Source organism: Drosophila willistoni, assembly GCF_018902025.1.
Source record: "Drosophila willistoni isolate 14030-0811.24 chromosome XR unlocalized genomic scaffold, UCI_dwil_1.1 Seg143, whole genome shotgun sequence".
NCBI lineage: Eukaryota > Metazoa > Arthropoda > Insecta > Diptera > Drosophilidae > Drosophila > Drosophila willistoni.
This window is the reverse complement of record NW_025814056.1, coordinates 4490040-4514109: the sequence shown is the minus strand read 5'-3', so window position 1 is coordinate 4514109 and position 24070 is coordinate 4490040. Positions and strand designations below refer to the sequence as shown.

Genomic DNA, 24070 nt, shown 5'->3' with positions numbered 1-24070 from the left:
TTAATAATCAATATTACTTTTTCTATATTTAAATTCAAAGTATTTTCAACAATTTTGAGAAATTTTTGTGTACTTTTAAACTTATTACTTTATATTTATATAAAATTTTGGTAATCAGGTCATCTATAATAGTTTAAGCGAGTTTATTAGATCGTTTAACTTAAAATCTTTATATATCAAATACACAAAAATAAATATATTATAATTGCATACTTCCCATTTTAATTGACAGTCCCCCACCCTGCCCCTCCTGCCCGACCTAAGTAACCCAATTCCACTTTGTTTTTTACTCTTTGAACTTATTTTGTGTTAAGGACCTATTTTCCTTTGGGTATTACCTTTTATTATTATTATATTTGGGTTTTTGCCTTAACCTTATAACTTGCATAATTAATTTTCATCTTGAAAACGTTTTTTTTTGCTTTTGTTTTTTGTTTTTACCTTATATACTCTTCTATTCAACTCTCGCTTTTTGTTGTTGTTGTTGTTGTTGTTTTTTTTTTTTGTGTGTAATAAACCAACTTTTGCTTTCGCGTTTGGCAAACTGTGTGTAAGGTGGGAGAGAGATGGAGAGTGAAATGAGCTTATACAGATGGCTAGGAGGGAAGTATCAAGGAAGGGTTAGTGGCGGGGTGGGGTGGGGTGGGGTGAGGAGGGGTGGCAGGGTCCTCTTGCCCCACAAACAAGTATGTACATGCCGCCTTTTACTACATATAGAGACAAGTCAGAGCTATGTATATACACATGCATATTGCCTCTCCTTCTGCTCTCGGCCCGGCCCCCTCATTCATGCCATCAACATTTATATGCCAGAGTCGGTGCAGCATGCACCGGCGGCCCCAAATGAATTCCAAACGCCCTCCGCGTCAACGTTCCCCTTGCCCTGTCCCTGTCTTGCTGCTATTTCACCCACAAGTCGCGCTCTAAAAATGAATTCAGAGCAGCAGCCAACAAGAGAGAGAGAGAGAGAGAGAGAGAGACATAGAGAGAGGGGGAAAAGATAGCGGAAAAGCGAGTGCAAGTTGCCTTTGCATTGGGGGTTGGCCTCTTGTTAAAGGAGTGTAAAGAGGAGTAGGGGGTGGGAATTATTGCGTATGGCGCTGACAGTTGGCGAGCCGCAAAAAAAAAAATTTAAAAACAAAAATACAAAATGCGGCCGCATGGCAGAGAGTCAGAGAGAGAGAGAGAGATTCACACACCACGCGGAGAGCAAAAGCTAAACCGAATTGAGCTCAGCTTTGTCTCTCTCTCTCAGTGTGTGTGTGTGTGCTCATGTTTGACGTGCTCTTTCTTAAACATTGTTTAAATTTTGTAATAGGTTATTTTCGTCTTAGTTTTTGAACTGCAATTTGTTAAATTTATTATGCAAAGTGTGAAAATTTTGTAAATAATTTGTAATTGTAATCTCCACAGTACAATATGAAAACAGAAAATAGGAAAAATATGAAATGTAAAAAAAAAACAAAACAGAAGAAAAAACCAACAAAATATTGTGATAACAGTCTCCATAATGGGGCCAAGTAAATGTTTCATATGTTTTTCATACCCTGTATATAAAAAAAAGAGTTTTTAAAGGGTATATCGGGACAGTGATCTACATAGATTATAAACTAAATTGATCATGTGTATTACTACTTTGGGAAGTAAAATATTGTTTTTGCAGTAAAAGATTTTCATCGTTTCCTTTTTAAGGGACGATATCGATCATTTTATAGAGGCTGGAACGGTCTCGAGTATAGATTTTTAGGGATAAAATATCGCTTTCAGAGAAAGGATTTCTCTCATGGGTATAAAACTTTTTAAAAAATAGTTAAATGATTCACTAAATTACCATACCTCATATAACTTTTATTCCCTATGAAAGCTTTATCGCCGCTAGGTGTCGCCTATGTACATAAATGGGTAAAGTAATATATAGTTAGATTGAAATTTCTTTACTTTTTTTTAAGGGATATGTTAATACTATGAATACTTTAATGTCTATAAATAAAAGTACAATAATATAAATACATATAAACATTTTATTTAAATGGGATTTGTTAAAATTATCTAAAATCTAAAGAAATAAATTATACCTACATTTAAATCAAACTAATAGATAATATGTAGCTAAATTTTCAAAAATGCAATTAAAATGTTAGTTAGTTATGTACATTTTATGTGTATTGTTTATTTTATTTGTAACATTTACATGCTATAAATCAATTTGTTATTCTTTATCTTGTTATTTAAAGTTATTGTTATTTTGTTGTTTTTTTTTTTTTTTTGGCAATTTGATATTTGATTATAATGCTTCCGCTATATCCCCGTGAGCTCCACATGACCGACCCAATAGCAATTTCCATCAAATTTACGACGATAGTGTTTGGAAATAAGAGGACAAGAAGAAGAAAAAAAAATCGGTGTATGATGGTTTTTCTTCATTTTTTTTTTTTTGTTTTTTTTTTTTGGTTTGCTTTGGTTTTTTGCTCACCGACACTTACACAAAGCGCTTCACTCTCTCGCTCTCTTTCGCTCTGTTGCTCCTTCTGTCTCTCTGTATTTAGCTCTCTCTGTCTGTCATGCAACGCATACTTGAGCAGAAAACAACAAAAAAAACAAAACTGTATGCCATGTGTCGGTGTGTCTCTCTCGCTATGTTTGTGCATGTGTGTGTGTGTGTATATATCAATGTATTGCCATCTCATTTCCGCTTTTATGTACTTGGCCTATAGTGCCATCTCTTGCGCTCATGACCTAGATTCTAAAGTATCTGTGTATAAGTGCACGTGATATACACAGAGAAACAGAGAGCGAGAGAGAGAGAGAAGCGGGAGAAATACATGTGCCCAGAGCCAGTGCCGCTATAGTGCGAATGTGATTATATGTGTGTGTGTGTGCGCGCCTCTGTGTGTAATCAATGCAACATGTAGAGAAGTTGCTTGTCGCCATTTGGCTTTATTTTTGTGTTTGGCATTTTTTTCCTTTTTTTTTTTTTGTATTTTTAACACTCACTGAATTATTACGAACATTTTCGCCTCGTTTAGTCGTTCCGTTTGCATTCCATCTCCTTCTTCCGTTTATTCATCTCTTTTACACACACCCTCCTCTCTCTGTTTGCCTCTCTCTCTGTGAAACATCTGTAAGCACTGTGTGTGTGTGTGTTGAAATCTCTTAACGCTTTCGTCAGTTCGTCTGGTATTTTTTTTTTTTTTTTGGTTATATTTGAGTCTCCCAAGCTTTATTTTAGTTTTAGTTTTGTCAGCTTGAAACATTTTTTTGTTTTTTTTTTTGGGCTTAAACCCTCCAATGACTCACACTCTCCATATATCTATATTTAGATGTGTGTGTGGAGTATGAGTGTGTGTATGACCATATGTTGTTACCATAGTTTACTTGGTTTTGGATTACGACTGCTGCTGCTGCTGCTGCTGTGCAGCTTGTGGACGGACTTAACAATAGGGATTTTAAATTACACTTAAGCGTATTACAAATTGAAATTGGTAGATTATTTGGGGCACACAGCAACAGCAACAATAATAATAATAACAACAGCAACAACAACTAGCAGCCAGCAACAACAGTAAAACGAAAAATGTGGTAATGTCTCTCTTTTGAGAGGTATTGAGAAATCTGGCTAACTGGCTGGCTGGTTGGCTGAATGACTGACTTGGTATGGCTTAAAAGTGGAAATGAGTCAGGATTGTATTAAAACTCGCCAACTATTTTATTGTGAATCGTTTTTAGAAATCAATGTTGCAACCTCATTGTTGTCCACTGCACACACACACACACATACTTGTTTAAGGGTGTAACAATTTTATAAGATAATCTTTATAACATGAATTCTTTTTAGCCTTAATAGTGGAGAGAAGAGAAGATCATCAAACAAGAAAATCATTCCCCTTCCTCCCTATCGCTCTATTTTCATAGATTAATGTTCGATATCTGATGTTAAAATATATTGTCATAACATTATTGGTTTCTAATCTTTTCTAAACTGAAACAATTCTTCGTTTCGATGATTCAGCCTTTGGAATAATGTATCCCTTTCTCTTATATATCTTATAAAATTTTATTTAACATAATTAATTCGTTTTATTTAAGAAACTTGCTTACTCCCTAAAGTATATTTCACAAGTTTTTGGCTTAATACATATTCAAAAAAAGCAAACAAAAATAAAGGATAATAAAACTACATTGATAAAATTTCAAAATATTTCTCTTACTGTTTGACATACTTTTAACATTTAATTACTATGAAATTTCATTCAATTCCATTAGAGTTATAAATGTGGGTATATAATTTAAATATTAGATTGACCACTTGACGTATACGTAATATGCAAATCATTTTGTTTGTCTATTTGTTATCTATTAACTTTCTGATTCAACAAACATTCAAGTTTCCCATTGATTATATTATTTTTGGGTTTTTGTTTTTATATTCTACTTAAACTTTAAATTTTGAAAATGATTTGATTAATTATTCAATTTGGATCACATGACGTATACGTAATCGCTTAACGTAATTTTCAATTTTAACGTTGGTTGATGGTCAAACGTGCGAGGGGGAGGGGGGGCACATTGCTAACAGTTGTCGTTTACAAACTATTTTTAATAACAAAAGTCCTTAAATATTTATTAAAATGAAATTGATTAAAATTTTGTGTGTTTCCCATAACAATTTTCTTTTCTATTTGAATGCGATTCAATCTTGTTTCTTTACTGCGTTGGCTAACTTTATTATCTTTTAACAACAAAAATTGAATAAAACTACGAAAAAAAAAGGAAAAAATTACTCATACGCACCATTGACCTAAATTTATATGCAAATGCTTAAAAATAACAACAACGCGTCCAAGTCAAGTCTTCTCTTTCATACATTTTATTGATTTCCCGGCCATTTGGGTGTGAGAAATGAAACTCTTCACTTTTCGTTCGTATTGTGAACCACTTAACCCCGCAAACTACCAAAAAAAAAAAAAGTGAAAATGTAAAAAGCAGAAATAACACAAAACATTTTGAAAGTGAACAACAAAAAATAAATAAATAAATAAAATAAAAAAAATACATATACCAACAATGTCAACCAAGGAAATTATGTAAGCGGCGGCTTTTTTGGTGTAGGGTTAAATTGAGCTTTGACCAAGCAATCCATTCAAGTCGATACGACAATACCCTGTATTCTGTTTGGAGTTTTAGGTAAAGGCTTGACTAACAATTATCCTGTTCAATAGTTTAGAGAGATAAAAGTCAATGGATACTTACAGGGCATCAAGAAAAGCTAAACCATTGGACTAGATTATTTGTACAGGGTATCAATGCCATAAGTAGTTACTTATGGGAACACTTTTTAAGGTTGATTACCAAAGAGTTCTCAAATCTACTTTACTCTTCAATTACAGGGTATCAGTTCAATAATACTTTGTGTTTTGTTTGTCCATTATAAATCTCTTAAAATGCAGGGTATTAACAGAAAGAAAGCAAAAAAGCAAAAAAAAGTAAACACTTTATGGAAATTAATTTCCTATCTACATATCCAAATAGATCGATAATAACCTAATATTATTTGACTTTGCCATTGCCTTTGACTTGCCTAACATAAATTGCCTTAAGCCGGAAAGTAGCAGAAGAAGAAGGAGGAAGAAAAAATAAAAACCAAAATGTGTGTTGTAAGTAAATTTACCACACACAAACACACAGACACAAGTACAAACAACTTTCCCATAGCGAGCGAGAGTGAGTGAGAGAGTTTTTTTCTTTTCTTTTTTTTTTTTTTTTTTTTTTTTTTTGGGAGAGTTGGCCGACTGCTGGCTGGCTGGCTGGTTTGTTGGCTGGCAACAACAATGCCCATGTTGTCCCAGTTTTCATCGCACACACTGTCCTTGACCTACTCCACTCAGCAAAGTTGTCTAATAGCGCCTCTTTTCCAAGTGAAAGACAGAGATGGGGACAAATGAGAGAGAGCATTAGAGAGGAAGAGATTAAGTGATAGAGAGAGAGAGAGAGCGCGCGCCAAAGAAATGTCGTAATAGAAAGCTCTTTTGCGAAGTTGCCAAGCAGCAGCAGCAGAAGCAGCAGCATAATGAGCAGACGTACCCAAAAGAGAGAAGGAGAGAGTAAAGTGAAAGAGAGCAAACATTTGAGAGCACAGCGGCAAACACTCACATAGGCACACACACTCACACAGACACACACACTAGCGTATATATACAGAGTGGCATGTTGATTATTTGTAAACAATACGCTTGACCTAAATTACAGTTACTTGTTCAACGAACAGAAGCAGCAGCAGCAGCCAACATCGTCAGCGTCGACGCAGCAGCAGAGTCAAAAACAAAAATTGCATTTCAAATGCACATTTTATGGGACGCCACCTGCCGGTTACACTACTTTTCTTTCACCCTTAAGCAGAGCATCCCCATCCCCCCCTTTTGCATTTTTCCTCTTACTTCAATCTCCCCACCCATTTTATCAGTATGTATGAATTCTGTTGCTGTTGTTGTCAAATCAAATCAAAACTTGCAAATTCGTCCTCCCCCATGTCTCCTTTCGGATATCTGAGTTAAATTGCAATTCTATGGGATTGCAGCACCTCTTAATTATATCTAAGCCGAAGGACTTGTAGATATCTAATGTAGATCAGATCAAAGCAGTTTGAATTTAATCATCGAACATCAATCAATTAATCTTGACAAATAATAGTAAGCACTTTAGTTACAATTTTTAATTGGTATTGAACTTTGTTTTCAATCCGATCAAAATAAACAATTTATTTAAAAAACAAAAAAAAACCTTAATTAAATAACATAAAATTATTGATTAGATCAGCAGGTGACAAAAAGCCTCAATAAACACAATACTAGATCGATATGTTATCGATAAAACAAAATCTATTAAAAGAAGAAGCAGGCAGAAATCAAAGGCTAATCGATTGACAGAAATAAAACGGAATCAAATTATACAATCCTATCGATTAGATTAAAATTCAAAAAACATTTTAGTCTATCGATGAAACAACTTGACGTTTTATGGCTTAGAATTAAAGTTAACTAAATGTTTAAAGGGTCTTCTTTAATAGCAACAAGAAAACTGCATCATTTACTTTGTCAAATATGAATATCGATCTGATTACATGTAGATACATGCATATTCTGCATCCCTATCTCTCTGTGACTAACCCCTATAACCCTCTTTTGCCTTGTCGTCTCTCTATCTGCGTCTGAATCCCTCGCTCTTTTTGTTTTTTTGTTGTTGCTTTCTCTTTCTATCGCCCGCCAATGTTGTTGTTCTTCTTGTTCGTATTTTTTTATTTTTTTTTTTTGCAATTTCTGTGCTGCGCCATAAGAAGCGCATTTTTATTGCGTTTCAGTTAGTTGTGTGTTGTGTTCCGCTGTCCGTGTAGTGTGTATGTGTGTGGTAGTAGGTGCACATGTATATTTGTATGTAATATAGTTTTTGTTTTGATGCGGCGTATGCGCAATATATTTCTCTGTATGCGTGTGTGACTGTGTGTATTTTTGCTTTTGTTTTTGTCATTGTATTGGATTGTTATGGGTAACTATAATGGGTATTACTTTTTGGTTTTTTTTTTGTTGTTGTTTTGCTCCCTCTACCCCTAACCCAACCCCCCTCTCCATCCCCATCACATTTGCAAAATTATGGGTCAGTTGAAAAAACAAACACACACACAGCCACCCACACGCGCGCACAAACACACAAACACACATCTATTTTGTATTTGATTGTGCTTTTCCAATACTTGGCAGTCTAAGTCTAATTCTCATTGGATTGCATTCAATTTTTGTATTTTCTAATCACTCAAAGTTTAATCCCTTACAAAGTTTTAGGCTATTATTATTTATCCTATCCTAATTTAAATTGTACATTTCGATTGTAAGCATTTTGAATATTGATTAAAAATATATTTTAAATAGCATTCGATTCAATTTTTGGGATTTCAAGATTTATTTTATTTAATCCTTTATATTGCAATATTTGCCAATACTGGTTCTTTGGCTGCTTAATTTGGCAACACTGGTTGGGGGAATGCACTATGTGCGTTTTTGAAGATTAATTTTCGAAATTTTTTAATAATGATATTAAGAAAATGCAAGGCGATTCAAGAATCTCAGGATGTAGTTAGTTTGAGTTATGTGAATTTTACAACACTGCTTCTTTTTAACGGCTTGATTTAAGGATCTCAAAATCGGTTTCTAATGTTGAATTTTGTTCATTTTTGCAATACTGATTCTTCAATTAGCCAACACTGGTCAAAGAAACGCAATGCTTTAAATCGCCGTGTAGTCTTACATAATGCATTCCCGAACACACACAAACACACACACTTTATGAAAACCTTTTAGAGTGAAGGCAATCTCTTGCTGAATGCAAACAATAGTTATCTCTTGTCTTTTGAAAGTAATTATCAATCTTTTAAGTTGATAAGATCTCTAGTTTAACACTTTTAAAGTGGCTGTAATTATACCAGATGATTGACATGTATTTCCTACTAATATAGATTGACTTTATCTAGTAAATGCTTAACTAAAATAAAAATTTCATTGTTTTTTAATCTGTCCCTCTCTCTCTTTTTCTCTTTGCCCTCTTTTTAGCTGTACGTGCTGATCGGATGCGTGGCGGTCGAAACAAATTTGGACCCATGTATAAACGAGATCGGGCGCGAAAATTGCAAGTGATGCGACAAAGGCAATTGGCTTTACAAGCTTTGCGCAGTTCCATGGGTACGGATATTAAACCCTCACCACTCTCGCCAGGCTATCAGCAAGCATATCCAAATATGAACATTAAGCAGGAAATACAAATACCTCAGGTAAGCTGCGCTTAGTCATGGATTCTCTTTACCCTACTCCCACTTGGAATCGTTTGTCACCTCTTCTTTTTCTCTCTTTTCGTCGTTGTAGGTATCCTCACTTACACAATCGCCCGACTCATCGCCCAGCCCCATTGCCATTGCATTGGGACAAGTGAATGCGAGTACAGGCGGCGGTGTGATAACCACGCCCATGAATGCTGGCAATGGCGGCGGTAATGGCAACGTCAATGGCAACGGTGGCAATTCTCTGGGCAATGGCAATGGTAGCGGCAACAATAACAACAATCAGAATACCAGCAGCACGGGTGCCGGCTCAGCCGGTGGCAACGGCAGCGGCGGAGGAGGAGGCGGCGGCAGTGGTGGCAACAATGCGGGCGGCGGCGGCGGCAACAACTCCGGCGATGGCCTGCATCGTAATGGTAGCGGCAACGGTGGCAATGGTTCCAATTGCCATGAAGCTGGAATAGGATCTCTGCAGAATACAGCCGAATCGAAATTGTGGTATTTACCCATACAAAAAAATGAAATCAAAATGAAAAAAAAAACTCAAAAAATCAAAACCAATGCGGCGAACTCAAAACCCGATATCGAAAACGAACGAAATATTTATTCAAAAACAAAATATCTGACAAATGCGATTCAATATGGGTATTTCATCTGTTTTAGTATTTATTTGTGAAAATATACAATTTCTCAGATTTAATACAAAAAGGATCATTAAGATGAAAGTCGTTCCTTCTAAAAGTTAAGAATGGAAATCAAACAATAGAGTTTCTACTTAGATGCCGAATCCTCAGATGGAATTGGTATATTGTGCGATAAATTCAATAAGTTGTAATAATGTTAAAGTAGATGTTTGAAAAAGTTAAATTTTGAGTTAGCATTGATCACATTTAATTAGATTTTGTACCAAAAAGTGGTTTATTTTATCAAAGACGGATCCTAAGATCCTATGATAAAATAAAACAAATTTCTCCAAAAAGTATGCAATGGACAGTCAAGGATTCCCAAAATTATGAAGAACTTCTGATAAGTTGCCCCCTAAAGTATGCAATAGGCAGTCAGAGGCCCTTTATTTCAAATTATATTTTTTGCCTTTTGGGAAGTTACCCCCTAAAGTATGCAATAGGCACCTAAAGATCCTTTTTTTTTTAATTATGGAAACATTGGCGATGTTCTATACTTAAAAAATTGTCTATAAATAATGCAGATAGCAAGAATTATTTTATGTAGCTTGTATAACATGTAAAAAGTTATGTTTTAATAGAAAAAAGGCTAATTAACGATAGTTTATTACATACTTTTGGGAGCAAATATCGCGAATTTGCCCGTTTCTACTACTAGAATTGATATTAAAGACTATGAAAAGATTATCTAAAGATGATCAAATAGATATGGTGGGTAGATTGGCCAAATAAGGATAAGGTATAATTAAACTTGGACTGAAGATTAAAGCCACAGAGTGTCACATAATTTGGTTTCTATCATTTTGATCCACTTTGAACAACAGATTTTATGACTTCCTTTCTCTTTTTTTTCTCTCTACTTTTCTACTATTCTTTCGCTTGGCGATAAAGTTTCGATTCCGGCACACATCCATCGAGTACAGCTGATGCGCTTATTGAGCCACTGAGGTGAGTTGGTTGAAATGAGATGAATATTAAAAAAAAAAACCAAACCTATACTAAATCAATTTAATTGTTTATAATTCACAGAGTCTCTCCCATGATACGTGAATTTGTGCAATCCATCGATGATCGGGAATGGCAAACGCAATTGTTTGCCCTACTGCAGAAGCAAACATACAATCAAGTTGAAGTGGATCTCTTTGAGCTAATGTGCAAAGTGCTCGATCAGAATTTGTTCTCACAAGTTGATTGGGCAAGAAATACCGTTTTCTTTAAGGATTTAAAGGTACACCAACAACAACTACACAAAAACAAAAATCAACCCAAAATCAGCAAACCAAACCAAAAAAAAAAAAAACCCAAAAAAGCAACAACAACAACAACCACATAGTGTTTAAAACATTTTCAAAAAACCAGTTTTTAAGCTAGGGGCCAAGTCTGCGCCGCCATGAATGGTTATGTAAACCTCTAGCAAGCAGAGCAGCGCAGCCAGCAGCGACGTTAGCAGAGCACACACACACTAGTCTCTATGTGTTTGTGTGTGTTCAAATCTGCATTGAATTTCGATTTCATTTGGTGTGCGTCTCTCTGTGTGTGTGTGTGTGCGTGTGTGTGTCTGACCTACTTAGCCAGCAAAGCTGAACCAGTCAGACGCCGTCATCGTCATCACCATCATTGTCGTCGTCGCATTCGTCTGCGTCGAAGTTTGCGTCGCTGCCAGCGTCGTCGTCGTCGTCGTCGCCGTCGTCGGTCATAGTAGTCACTCTCATTCAAATGACGCAACTGAGCGCGAGTCTCACCCATACCCAACCAATCTCTCAATACAGTGGAACAAAAGAGTGTCATAAAGAGACAAAACCAAAAAACTGTGGAGACACAAGCAGAGAGCGAAACTGAGACTGAAATTGAGACGGAGAGATAGAGAGAGAGAGAGAGCATATATATATGTTGTAATCCCAAAACAAGACATCGCCATCGTCATCGTCCCATCCAAGCTAGGCTTTACCTATACCCACTTAGACCATATTGTGTATCCACAACGACTATGAGGCCAAAATGTATCTATTACCAACAACAAATCATAAAAACTAACACACTTTTTAATATTTTTTTGAATGGCATTCTTTTGAATTTGTTTAACTAACAATATATCTTTTATTTACTCTCTATGCCTTTAGGTTGATGATCAAATGAAGCTTTTACAACACTCCTGGTCGGATATGTTAGTGCTCGATCATCTGCATCATCGCATTCATAATGGCCTGCCCGATGAGACGCAATTGAATAATGGCCAAGTTTTTAATCTATTAAGTCTTGGCCTATTGGGTGTACCACAATTGGGTGATTACTTCAATGAGCTGCAAAATAAATTGCAAGACTTGAAATTTGATATGGGCGATTATGTATGCATGAAATTCCTAATTCTATTGAATCCAAGTGAGTAGTTACTAACCCTCAATTAATTAATGAACTAGCAACATGATTAAAATTCCAATTCTTATTACTCTTCTTAGATGTTCGAGGTATTGTCAATAAGAAGACAGTCTCAGAGGGACATGATAATGTTCAAGCGGCCCTTTTGGACTATACGCTAACATGTTATCCTTCAGTTAATGTAAGTATCCAGAAAGAAATTTAATTCAGGTTTAATATGAATTAAATTAGATAAAACAAGACTATTCCTACATTCAATTCAAGTAGCTTATGATCTTATAAAGGCTTTGTTCTTTTCAAGTTGTTAAGGTCTCTAGATATTAAGAGGTCTATATAATCTTATGGGCTTTTCTACAGATCTCAAATGATTCAGATGCTTTAAGTCAATAGGTTATTGCCAAACTAATTCTAATTACAACAAAGAATTTCAATTAGATTATTATAAAAAGATTTTTGAATTATTATAGAAGAATTTATAACATACATCTACTAAATCGTTTGATTCTTTGGCACATCGAACTAAAGTATTTAATTTATGAAGATCTTGAAGACTATGATCTATGGATCTAGAAAATATATACTTTTGCCCAAAAATTTACAGATTTCAACATAAATAAGATGCTATTAATAAATTGAATAAGTTTTAGAGCAAAATTTTAAGTGTCCTTTCCATTTTATACCTTGTTCATAATCGTTTTTCTTCTCTCTATCTTCTTGCAGGACAAATTCAGTAGGCTAGTGAATATACTACCGGAAATCCATGCCATGGCCGCACGCGGCGAGGAGCACCTCTATTCGAAGCATTGTGCCGGCAGCGCGCCAACCCAGACGCTGCTCATGGAGATGTTGCATGCCAAACGCAAGGTGTAAGAGAGAGAGAGAGAGAGAGCGAGAGAGAAAGGAAGATGAAAGCAAAACACAAAAAGAAAACCAACCAACCAGCAGCAATTCAGAAATATATATATATAATATTATAATGCAAATACTTAAACAATTTATGCAAATGTAAATAACAAACCCAACAAATTGTAAGAAACGAAGCAAAAGGGCAAAACCAAAAGTTTTAATTGCTATGCGAAAATAATGATAAACAAAGATCGAAAGTTATCGAAGGAAGAGAAGAAGAGTTCTAAAAAATTGTACATGAAACAAAAAATGCATCATCACTACCAACACACCAACACAACCACAACCAATACACCACCAAACTATCACACACCACTACAAACACACACACACACACACACACACACATACACATTTGTTGAATCAATGTTAATTATTATTATTATGTTTACTAATTAGTTTTAAAAAAAACAAAACAAAAATGGAAACAATTTTTTTTGTCCTAAGTTAAATATTCGTGTTTAGTTTTTAGATCCTTTTCTCTGATGATAAAGCAATTTTTTTTTTCTATTTTTAGCACTAAACAAGTTAAACTATATATATATATATATATATATATATACATATATAAACAAAAAGGAATATAAGAAAGATTAAAACAAATTTTATTTTTATATATACTTATATAAAGAGACATATATATATATATATGTATGTGTATGTGTTCTTTATGTAAATTGGTGTAATTTTTAAGCAACATTTTTCAACTTGTGTGTAAATTTAATTCCTTTGTTTATTTTAAATTAGTAATTATATGTTTTTTTGTGTTTTTTTTTAAACTGTGTGACAATTTATATCCTTTTTTTTTTGTATTGCCTCAACTCTTATCTATACGTATATATATATAGATATATGCATATATATATATATGTGTATATATATAGTATATATCTTTGTAAAACACAGTTAATGTATGTATAGTGAAAAGCGCATGTTAAGCAAAGAAAATTTTTTAGGTGTTCATTATTAAATAATTAATTAAATAATCATAATTTGTTTGTTATTTTAAGTAAATGTTTAAAAAACAATGCAAACAACTACCTACAACAACAACAACAAGCAAAGCAAAAAAAAAAAAAAATTATTAAAAAAAAAGGAAATTATAAAAATAAATGATTAAATAATTATATTATAGCCTATACATGCATATGAATATAATGAATATAAATATATATTTAATTATATTTAGCTGCAAAAGTTTAAATAAAATAAAAAATTGTTTGTAAATTTCAAGTGGAAAACAGAAACCAACAAAAAGAAGAAGAAAAAACCGAAGAACCGAATCCGAATAAATGTACACTTTGAATAATTAATACAACCAAAATATGCATATGTATGTATATATATATATATATATATATATATGTGTGTATATGTATATATATGTATGTATATGTGTGTGTGTATGTATATATGAGAAGAAGAAAAAAATCACAACAAATTTTACTCTAACAATATAAAATGAATGAATGAATGTGAATTTTTTTTTTTTTTTTTTGGATGCCAAGTCAAGAATTGGGGCAGAAAACAAAGAAATAAACAAAGAGAAGAGAACGAAAGTGAAACCATTCAAAAAGAATTCAATCGAATATGGCATATTGATAACGAAAAAAAAGGACATAAAAATTATATTAAACACACACACACACTCACACATAGATCGAGACAACTTTCGTCATCAAATTTTGCCTCAATTGTTGCCTGGGCATTGCGCTTGAAACGAAACGTACCTTATAAAATTAACAACAAATTATTTCCAAAACAAAATGCAATGAAGTAACAAACAAATAAAAACAAAAAAAAGGAAAAGAAAATAAAAATGAAAGCAACAAACAAATATATATACGTATGTATATATAAATATATATATAATATATAAAACAATTCACACATTCAAATTGCATATATATACATATATATATATATATATTTAAACAAATTACAACAACAACCACAGCAACAAAGAAGTAAAGCAAAAAGTAAATTTAAATTCAAAGTCAGCAGCAAAATTAAATTTTAATGAATGTTATTTCCAAAAAAAAAAAAAAAACCAAACAAAAACCACAACAGAAATACAACAAAAAAAAAAAAAAACAAAACAAAAATTAACGAAACGAAACTGAAAGAGGTAGGGGAAGAGCAAAAGAAAACAAAAGAAAAATGTAGAGTACAGAGTAAACCAACCCAACAAATCGAGTTTAAATGGCAGCGGCGTGTGTGTAGGATTGGCCTAGGTATATATATAATATGTATTTAGGTTTCTAGTTTGTATAAATCTATAACTAATTCTGTATGTATTGTAAAATTTATAAAACAACAACAGCAAAAACAAAACAAGAGAAAAAAAAACCACAAGCAAAATGTTAAAGATGATTTAAACAATGCAAAAAGAAAAATTAACAACAAAAAGAGTGTGGGAAAAAAAAAGTTGAGAATGATTTTAGATTTAGGCAAAAGGTTTAAGCTGTTTAAATAAATAAAGAAGAGAGAAGAAGAAGAACAAGGTTATATGCATATATCCATATATATGTATATATATATATATATATATATATATATATATATATTTATAGATATGATTGTGTGTGTGTGTGCGTACATAGGTCTAAGACTTTGTTGTACATAAATACACACACAAATATATGTATATATATATATATATTTATATAGATGTATATATATAGATGTATGCATATGAACGTTAGAAGAAGGCGTTAGGTATGTTTATTGTAAAATTGATTACGATGTGAACCTGTTATTGCAAATGAAAAGTGATTTTAATTCTTAAGCTAAATCTATATATATATACAATATATATAATATATATATCCACACATATATGTATGTATGTATATATATATGTATGAATGAATGGAAAATGAAGAAGGATTAACAGTTATATAAATTAACCTAAGCAAGCAACACACATACACACACATTACACACACACACACACACGAACACACACACTTTAAGTTTGATAATTTGTTGAAAACAAAAGAAAGAGCAAGAAAGAAGTAAAACAAAAACATCATTTAACTAGAAACAAAACTACCTAAAAACAAAAAAAACAAAACAAACAAACAACAACAACTACATGCATAATTAATGAATTAATTGATTTATTATGTTTATTATTATTATGTTAACATATAAAAATTTCATCTCAGAGATGCAACCAACCAACCAACAACCGTGAAATAAAAAGTAATTATAAAACGAAACATTCAATATGGGATATTAGGCAAAACTTTATTTAATTTTGCTTTTCTCTTTACTTAAAGCGAATATTAATCGAGAAATAATAACAAATAATTGAGTTAGAGGATAAACTTCACCCTACTGACAAAAGGACATAGTCAAATAAGGACAGGGGAAGCAGCTGCCAAGTGCTAGGGCATACAAATTAATAATCTTTTTAGGATTCTTCCAATTTAACATAAAATTTCTTTAAACTTTTGTTTCTACTATTTGGCTTAAAGATAAATTTCTTTTAAGCTTTTACTGCTGGACTTCAAATCGAATGTATGATTAAGAAATTAAGTAAAAGAGCGTGGCTACCCTTTCAAAATTTTAATTCTGGCTACGTTCTTGCCTAGTAAAATAGTTGATTTTCTTTTTGCTTAAGTTACTTTATTGCACAATCCTTTAAAACGAATGAGCGAAAAGAAGATAGACAGATAATTTATGTTTTGTTTTTTCTTGTGCTTGATTCAAAACTTTATTCTTGAATAATGTATGTATGAAGTATTGCATCGGTTTTTGTTGGGGGTTTTTTTTTTTTTGGGAAAGCGGATTTCGTTTTTGCTTTATGACATATTGAAATTTTGCGTAAAATCATATTCGATGGTTGGGATTACAGTTTGAACGAATTTCAAAAAGATTATCAAATATAAATGCACGCCCAACTCACCGCCCCCCTCTTCGACAGTTTGAATGATCTTTTTCATAATATCAGCATGCCGACATGGATGAACCGATGCCATATTTGGGCCTGGTAGATGTGGATGCGATTCCATGGTAACAGTCTTCTTGGCATGATCCTGTGAGACATCTTCATACATTTGCTCAACGGTCAATGGTTTGCGTTGCTCATCGTAGCCGACAACCCAAAGGCGTGGCGTCTGATAGTATTTATCGTAGGTTATATGCAAATCATAGGTACGTGTATGTAAAACCGAATCACTACCATTGCCAACGCTGCCGCCAGTAGCTTCATTTGGATTGGAATTGGAATTGTTGGCGGATTTACTATCATGGGCATCTATTTTACGTGTTGTGGTGGCCACAGCGGGATCCACAAGATCCAACATGCCACTCTCCTCAAAATCATCCATATCAATGGCCTCGTCATCATCATCATCATCCGCATTGTTATCATTTCCATCAGCATCGACATCTTCCATATTATCAATATTATCGCTATCCGGTGTATGCATGTCGTCCTTGGGGGAAATAAGAGATCAAGGAGATTAGTTGGAGACAAATTGAGCCTTATGGAGATTTACTTACCTTGGACTCCTCCAATGTTAATTCACAGATTTTCTCATCCAGTTGTGTGGTGCCATCATCGTTCAATTGATGTGTCTCCACCCAGCCACCATCACCAGATTCCTCCTCCACGAGAGTTTCCTCGCCGACATATTCCATTTGTTTGCATCGCCGATAGCATGGCACATTGCGAGTTATCAGAAATTGTTTATCTATAGTTTATTTTTATTTAATTAAATTAGTGATAGTTTGTGTGCGTGTGTGTGTGTTATGTTTTACCCTTTGGTAAGTATGGTTTCGTTTTAGTCTCATCGCCAGCTGCCCATTGCCAGGTGGGACAATGATGGACCAAATGGTCACCGGCTGCTACAAATTCCTCGGGTGTCAAGACGCCAGTTTCACGGAATTTTGATTCCTATTTCAAACAAAGAAAATTGAAACAGCAAGAGAAAATTGATTAGTTTAAGTGGAAACTGTCTCGCGTCAGACGGGCGCCACTTGACACCCCCCACCTACAAGGGGGTAACATTAACCAAGACAGATATGAGCAGCAATAAATTACTGTGAATAGTCACATTGGATTGAGCATATAAGCTTATAAGCTTCGCATACATCATAGACGACTTCACAATCACAGTGACTGTTCACTTGATTACTTCGGGTTGCTCATCTCTCACAGCCAATGACAACAACAAGAATTATAATAGCAAAACAACAAATCATCTCTCGCTCTCTCTCTCCCTCTCGCTTACCTTTAAGACAGGCGTCAAATATTCTGCAACATTTAATGCTGTGCCTTTGACGGAATTTAAAACGCTTTGCATTTTTTTCTTATATAGTCCTATTTTAGTAATTAATTTGCGTATAGCGTTGAAATTTAATCGTTTCTGTTTTTTTTTTGTTTAACTATTCTTCAGTGTGACTGAAAGTCGCGAACAAAAATGTCATAAAAAACGCTTAGCTGGTATTTTGAACCAGTTCATTTTATATTTCAGCAACTAAAAGGGCAAATGAACTAGTGTCCATGATTTTTGGGAACCAACTAGTTCTTTTTTTTTTGTTTTGCCAGTTCCAAAAGGGCTTAAAGAGTTCGCGCACATGCTTGTTCTTGAAAAATGGCAGAGAAATGTGCTCCAGAATTTGCGTTACCCTCGCCGAATTTTAATAAACAGCAACATAATGGACCAAATAAAACATCGATGCACTATTTGACACCATGTGGCATGACTTTGCTGCCGCGCAACAAGCAACCGCCACCAATGTATGGAGCACGGGGCAGCACAGTGCCAGCAAAGTATCTGAACGAAGGAACTCCAAAGCCACAGGTGAATGGGTGTTTGAAAAGAATTTGTATCTTTACGCACTTCTTTTATAAACATTTCCTTCTTTCTTTCCAGACCGCTACTGAAACGCCACCGGTTTACAATTCGCCACCTCGTCCGGAGTCCTGCCACAATTGTGACATGGAATTGGCCAACAGTCAGGACATGAAACGACATTTGCAACAACATGAGATTTGTCCCGCAGAGGATTGTGATTTCTCGGCCTTGTCGAGCATACTAGAGCGTCATATAGAAAGTAATCACATAACGGGATTATATCAAAAAGTGAAAAAAGTATGGACACCCGAGGATATAGCCGCCTGGCGTGCGGAACGGCGTAAACGGTAAACCAACCAAGACAACATTTCATCTGCAAAAGTAGTATACAATCTTTTTTGTCATCAGGTTTCCAACCACAGCCAATGTGGAGCTGGCCAAGCGGGCCAAAGAGCAGCGTTTGAAACGCGGTGAACGCTTGGAGGCCTCAAAATCTCGTTTTGGTAAAATCGAAGATCGTAAGCGTACAAGAACCCCAAGAACCACAACACCGCAGGCTCACGGAAATAAGAGAAAACATACACAAAATGCTTTTAAATCAAAGCAGCAGCAACAAAAGAAACCAAAAGTTGAAAAGGATCAGCCTTCTGCAAGGAAGTTGCAGGAAGAGGAGAAAGACTTGCCCACACCAATTGTGGAAAAATTTCGCGGTACATCCGGAATGTTAGATTATAAGCATGTTAAAGATAAAAAATCAGTGGGAAACAATGCATTAAGCAATCTCGTGGGCATGTATGGCTCGGATAGCGATGAAGATCAGGAGGAAGATAATGATGATGATGGAAGTAACGGTGAAATGGATACCAATATCTTAACTCCATTGAGTGATGAAAGAGTCAAAGAAGTTAAAGAAGTTGTTGTATTAGAAGTCAAGAAGCAAAACTCTTTTCCACCTGCGACATTCTCAACTCCATTGACAGAAGAAAAAGAAGTTTTAGAAGCTACGCAAAGAGCCAATTTAGAAGCTAAAGAGGAAACTCCTCAGCCTCCATCAGATGATGATGAAGGACCGGAAGAAGTTCCTATTGAACGTCTTGTAATTGCCAAATGTGACGAGAATCAGCATGTTATAGAAAAATCTCACTGTGATCAGGACGCAAAACCTTCAACAAGTAAGCCTTTAGTTAAACAATTTATCCCAACACCAAACAAAACCAAGCGTCATAGTGGCTTAAATTATAAACGAGCCAAACAACTATATAGACATACAACAATGCTGTCAAAATTATTAGAATCAGATATTAGGCATGAGCGTAATATTCTATTGCAATGTGTACGATATGTATGTGAAAATGACTTTTTTGGTATTGGAAGTCAAAGCAGTAATAATAATAATAATAATGCTGTTGATGTTGATCCGAGCTGATAGTAAATGTGTTGTCTGATCTAATTTAGTATATTAAGAAAATTTCACCATCAATATCCATAGTGCCATCTCACTCATTCTTAATTTTTAATTCTCATTTGTCTAAATAAGAATTGTGTTATAGACATATAGCTAAGTCATAAAGTAGAGGATTAAAATTTGCTTTTTCTAAGGCCAAAAATTTGTTGTTTTTCTTTGCTCTATAAAAAGGATTATATGTATTATCAATATGCATTATTATTACTTAAGCCGTCGATCCTTTGGATGATATCTAATATGGTCAGTGACCGAAATGGGGGTTTACTTTGCACCCTAAAGTATGCAATAAGCAGTATAACAACTCACTTTTGGAAACTTTAAACTGTTCTGTGGATAAAAAAAAATCCTCAAAACGAAACTTTATGCGAAAAGTTGTAAATTTTTTGAAAACATCGAATACTTCTTCAGCCTATTGCATACTTTTGGCTCTGCTTGTGGATCTGGCTTACGTATGAGAGGATACTTTAATTCCATTTACATTCTTATGTGCGCCATTTCTTTATTACTTCGATTAGGAATACTTATATCTAAATTTATATATACATATAGTTTAATTGTTTGACATGCTATTAGACGCATCGCTGCCACTTCCAGTACCACCCACAGAACCAACGCCTCCTCCTCCTCCTACTCCCCCGCTGGTGTCCATGCTCGTGCCGCCTACACCGCTGTTGCCGCCGGCTCCAACTCCGATTCCAGCCTGTTGCTGTTGTTGCTGCTGTTGTGCGGCAGCTGCAGCAGCCTGTTGTTGCTGCTGCTGCTGTTGTTGTTGTTGCTGCTGCTGCTGTTGTTGGGCAGCGGCATGCTCCTGTTGACGCTTCTGCTGCTGGCGTGCGGCATGCGAATGTTTTGCCTTGGTTTCCTCCAGTTCACGTACACGGGAACGAGCATGTTGAATACGATGCCAGGCCATTTGGAGCACCTTGGCTGATGCATAGCCGGAACCCTCGTGCGGTTGACCCGTCGACACTTGAGTAAGATAGTTAATCTGTTCCGATAATTTGGATTCAACGCTGGATAGGCTCTTCAGGAATTGTTGTGATTGCGTTTCGGCATTTTTCTGTGAGGACTTTTCTTTGCCCAACTCTTGCAGCGCTTGGCCTGGTTCGGCGGGGGAGGGAAAAGTGTTTCTTATTATGATGGGCCATTCAATTGTATATTCGATAATTACCTGCACTTTGCATGCATAGAATTATCTCTTTTTCAATCTCGTCCAGGGCGTGTATTTTATCCAAAGGGTTCATTTTGCGCTGCCGGTTTAACAATTTCTTTTTGTTTTCGTTTCTTCCGCTTTGTGGTTGTTGTTTTTCTTCTTTGCATGTCCGTTTACAGTGCTCGCAAATGATGCTGTTAAAATTAACACAAGTTCTAGGGTGACCGTTTTAAATGTTTTGGGCCGCTGGTAATTTACACACTTAAACAATTTTCGTGACAAAACATTCTGGGAATCCCCAAGAAAGATATTTTCCATGTGAAATTAAGATTACCCCCCCTTGTAAACGATTTGTTAAATATTGCTTTAAAAACATTTTATTTAGAAAATTCATCAGTTTAGTTTCCATTAATTAGGCCAAACCAAGCGTATTTAAAGTATTTCTTCGGCATTGGCAAACAATTCTCATGCAGCTCAATGCCAGCTGATTTAGTTGGTCCATCGGCATCACCTAATTGCCAGGCCATAAAGCTACGCCCACAATCGATTTTTCTATGTAAAGCAAATTGAACACGATCCGCGAAATGGGCCTTACATTGTCGACACTCAACGATGCGATCCTGCAAATCGGTCTTTAGAAATTTCCGAACATTTCTTATCTCATGCAAGCCACGAAATTCACCAGTCACATCGGTCTGAATGATATATGTGGGCGTTTTATTGGTGTCCTGGCCACGCAGCAAATAGGGTACAGCATAAAGCTCCTTGGAACTGGCACAAATGCGAAAGCAATAAAGATTCACTTGCAGCGATGCGGGAAAATGTCCAAATCTCTGACCATGATAGTTTAAAAAACTATCCATAAGAAATGTGTGATCTATTGATTTTCTTTTGGCTAGTGAAGGCCCTCTGCCATCATGCTTGAGGCGATATTGAAGTGGTAAATCTGCTTGACTGCTCAAATTTTCATTCGAATGCCGTTTGACTATTAATTTCATTCTCTTGATCACACAAGCCTCCAGAGGTACACGATGATGTAGATAAACATAATTACTAATTTTCTCAAGCAGCATAGAGAACAGCATATCCACTGTTTCCTCGATATCCAAGTAATGATCAATATAAATGGCACTGCTTTCAAAATACATGCGCTGCCTGATGACATTCACATAGAAACCAACAATCACTTCCAGTCGGGATGCTTCATAATTGAGAAAACGTAACAATTGAGGCACTGCATCCATGCCAGCTTCGAGTAGAAAATCATTTGTTCGACACACTGCACTCTCATCGCATAGTAAAAATGTTTCAATGCGTTCCCTCTCAATGCGTTTCAATAGTAATTTCTCCTCAAGGCCCAGTGATATGGCATTCGCTCCACTTGATCCATTTAGCCAGTGATGACTGTAGGGCTCATGGGCATGTACAACATTCACACAGGTATCACAATCCACACAATAATCATTTATATAACGCTGATGACGAAATGTTCGTGTAGTTTCCGTTGTCTCAAATATAAAACGAGAATACGACGGTCGACGTGGCATGTTGAAGTACTTGCAACCGATTGACAGTTCGGCAAACAGATCGAACGTCTTAAATACCCCTTAAGAGGGGAATTTATCCAGGTCATTTTATACATTTAATTTTATTGCGCTTCAGGTAGATGATATCGTTGTTAACATCTGTTGGCTTTGGGTTACTCGATACCTGAATATAAATACATACTTATTACCTCAACGGTATTATCCTCAAATATGTTTTAGGTTTATTTTCGATCTAGCTTTCGATAATCTGAACACTAATCATTGTCGTATGCTTCAATATGCATTATTATTCCTTTAAACATATTCGAATTTCTATTTTCTTAAAACTTAAGCAAAATGATTATTTTTGTGTGTTCATAAAGACGTTTTTAAAAATCCCATTTATCAAATTTTACCATTATTTTTAAGTATTATCGTAAGAGAAAATGTGTTGGCGAATTTTACGCTAAACTCTAAATGCCATAAGAAACTTACAATATTGTTCTGCATCTTTGGTACTTTTTTTTTGATTTTATATCCCATTTTTATGGCAAGTTATGATAAACTCTAAGTAACGTAAGATACTTAAATCGTTTGCATCCTTTTGTTAATTTTCCATTTATAATGTCCCAAGTTTATGGTAAATTACGATAAACTCTAAATTTATGGCAAATTTTACGATTAACTGTATATACCATAATGAACTTATATCGTTTCCTTTCTTTTGTTGATTTTCGTGTATTTATATCCCAAGTTTATGGCAAATACGATAACAAACTTTTATCGTTTGAATAAAATCATTTTTCCTTTATCAAATAACGTAATATTTGATTTTCCCCATATTGTAGTATACTGGGCTTCCCGTTATTTGTTTCCCTAAGACCGTTAAATTGGTTGTGTTACTAGATTAACCTATTTGAGTTAAGGCGCTGTTTCTTCCGTTAATATTCAAATCTGATTTGGACTGATCAAATTTTTTAATACTATTGGAAACGTATAAAAGATTAATTGTAGTGGATTCAAAATGTAAAATTCTGGTTATAAACAATTTGTAGAAGTGTAAACGGAGGAATTTTTCATTTTGTTCAGGCTTTAAATTTGACTTTTGATAAGACAACTAAATTTTTGACTTTATTTTCGAAAATAATAGATCTGAGTTGCAATTTATTACAACTTTCGTAGTTAGTTTAGGTGTCTCATAAAATAAACCTAATATAAATACTAAAACTGCTAGCTGCAAAGACCTTCAATATAAAATTTATTCTATTTGTCATATTTATCTGAAAATCTATGAATTAAAACCTGAAAGAGATAAGAATTTCGTTTAAGA

The 24070-nt window shown here is 34.6% G+C and overlaps 5 protein-coding genes across 5 annotated transcripts in view; 2 read left to right on the top strand and 3 right to left on the bottom strand.

Moving 5' to 3' along the window:
• Positions 1 to 13591, top strand: part of LOC6645528 (nuclear hormone receptor FTZ-F1) — a 63702-nt gene extending 50111 nt beyond the window's left edge. Inside the window, exons 4-10 of the mRNA XM_023177348.2 lie at positions 8598 to 8815; positions 8907 to 9319; positions 10396 to 10452; positions 10534 to 10732; positions 11625 to 11883; positions 11961 to 12061; positions 12601 to 13591. Of these exons, the coding sequence (XP_023033116.1) occupies positions 8598 to 8815; positions 8907 to 9319; positions 10396 to 10452; positions 10534 to 10732; positions 11625 to 11883; positions 11961 to 12061; positions 12601 to 12750 (1397 nt within the window). The 3' untranslated portion in view covers positions 12751 to 13591. The remainder of the gene's footprint in view (positions 1 to 8597; positions 8816 to 8906; positions 9320 to 10395; positions 10453 to 10533; positions 10733 to 11624; positions 11884 to 11960; positions 12062 to 12600) is intronic.
• Positions 13592 to 16470: 2879 nt separating this feature from the next.
• LOC6645431 (ubiquitin-like-conjugating enzyme ATG3) lies at positions 16471 to 18205 on the bottom strand. The gene is made up of 4 exons (XM_002068001.4): positions 18030 to 18205; positions 17557 to 17692; positions 17299 to 17489; positions 16471 to 17231 (listed from the first exon to the last, which is right to left on the bottom strand). The coding sequence occupies exons 1-4, from the start codon at positions 18099 to 18101 to the stop codon at positions 16596 to 16598; spliced, it is 1035 nt and encodes a 344-aa protein (XP_002068037.2). The 5' UTR covers positions 18102 to 18205; the 3' UTR covers positions 16471 to 16595.
• Positions 18206 to 18343: 138 nt separating this feature from the next.
• Positions 18344 to 20203, top strand: LOC6645430 (nuclear fragile X mental retardation-interacting protein 1). The gene is made up of 3 exons (XM_002068000.4): positions 18344 to 18602; positions 18675 to 18943; positions 19005 to 20203. Exons 1-3 carry the CDS (start codon positions 18393 to 18395, stop codon positions 20020 to 20022), a joined length of 1497 nt encoding a protein of 498 aa, XP_002068036.2. The 5' UTR covers positions 18344 to 18392; the 3' UTR covers positions 20023 to 20203.
• A 326-nt stretch (positions 20204 to 20529) lies between these two features.
• On the bottom strand, positions 20530 to 21369 carry LOC6645429 (mediator of RNA polymerase II transcription subunit 11). Its single transcript, XM_002067999.4, has 2 exons — positions 21233 to 21369; positions 20530 to 21162 (listed from the first exon to the last, which is right to left on the bottom strand). Exons 1-2 carry the CDS (start codon positions 21303 to 21305, stop codon positions 20612 to 20614), a joined length of 624 nt encoding a protein of 207 aa, XP_002068035.3. The 5' UTR covers positions 21306 to 21369; the 3' UTR covers positions 20530 to 20611.
• On the bottom strand, positions 21271 to 22796 carry LOC6645428 (protein terminus). The gene has a single exon (XM_002067998.4). The coding sequence runs from the start codon at positions 22759 to 22761 to the stop codon at positions 21613 to 21615; it is 1149 nt and encodes a 382-aa protein (XP_002068034.1). The 5' UTR covers positions 22762 to 22796; the 3' UTR covers positions 21271 to 21612.
• Between the last annotated feature and the right edge of the window lie 1274 nt (positions 22797 to 24070).

Coding starts and splice junctions, on each gene's coding strand:
- LOC6645431 (XM_002068001.4), bottom strand. CDS start 18,101: ATGCAAAGCGTTTTAAATTCCGTCAAAGGCACAGCATTAAATGTTGCA. Junction 17,693..18,029: donor ATTTGACGCCTGTCTTAAAG/GTAAGCGAGAGG, acceptor TGTTTGAAATAG/GAATCAAAATTCCGTGAAAC. Junction 17,232..17,298: donor TAACATTGGAGGAGTCCAAG/GTAAGTAAATCT, acceptor ATTTCCCCCAAG/GACGACATGCATACACCGGA.
- LOC6645430 (XM_002068000.4), top strand. CDS start 18,393: ATGGCAGAGAAATGTGCTCCAGAATTTGCGTTACCCTCGCCGAATTTT. Junction 18,603..18,674: donor AAGGAACTCCAAAGCCACAG/GTGAATGGGTGT, acceptor CTTTCTTTCCAG/ACCGCTACTGAAACGCCACC. Junction 18,944..19,004: donor CGTGCGGAACGGCGTAAACG/GTAAACCAACCA, acceptor TTTTGTCATCAG/GTTTCCAACCACAGCCAATG.
- LOC6645429 (XM_002067999.4), bottom strand. CDS start 21,305: ATGAACCCTTTGGATAAAATACACGCCCTGGACGAGATTGAAAAAGAG. Junction 21,163..21,232: donor TCTATGCATGCAAAGTGCAG/GTAATTATCGAA, acceptor CCGCCGAACCAG/GCCAAGCGCTGCAAGAGTTG.
- LOC6645428 (XM_002067998.4), bottom strand. CDS start 22,761: ATGCCACGTCGACCGTCGTATTCTCGTTTTATATTTGAGACAACGGAA.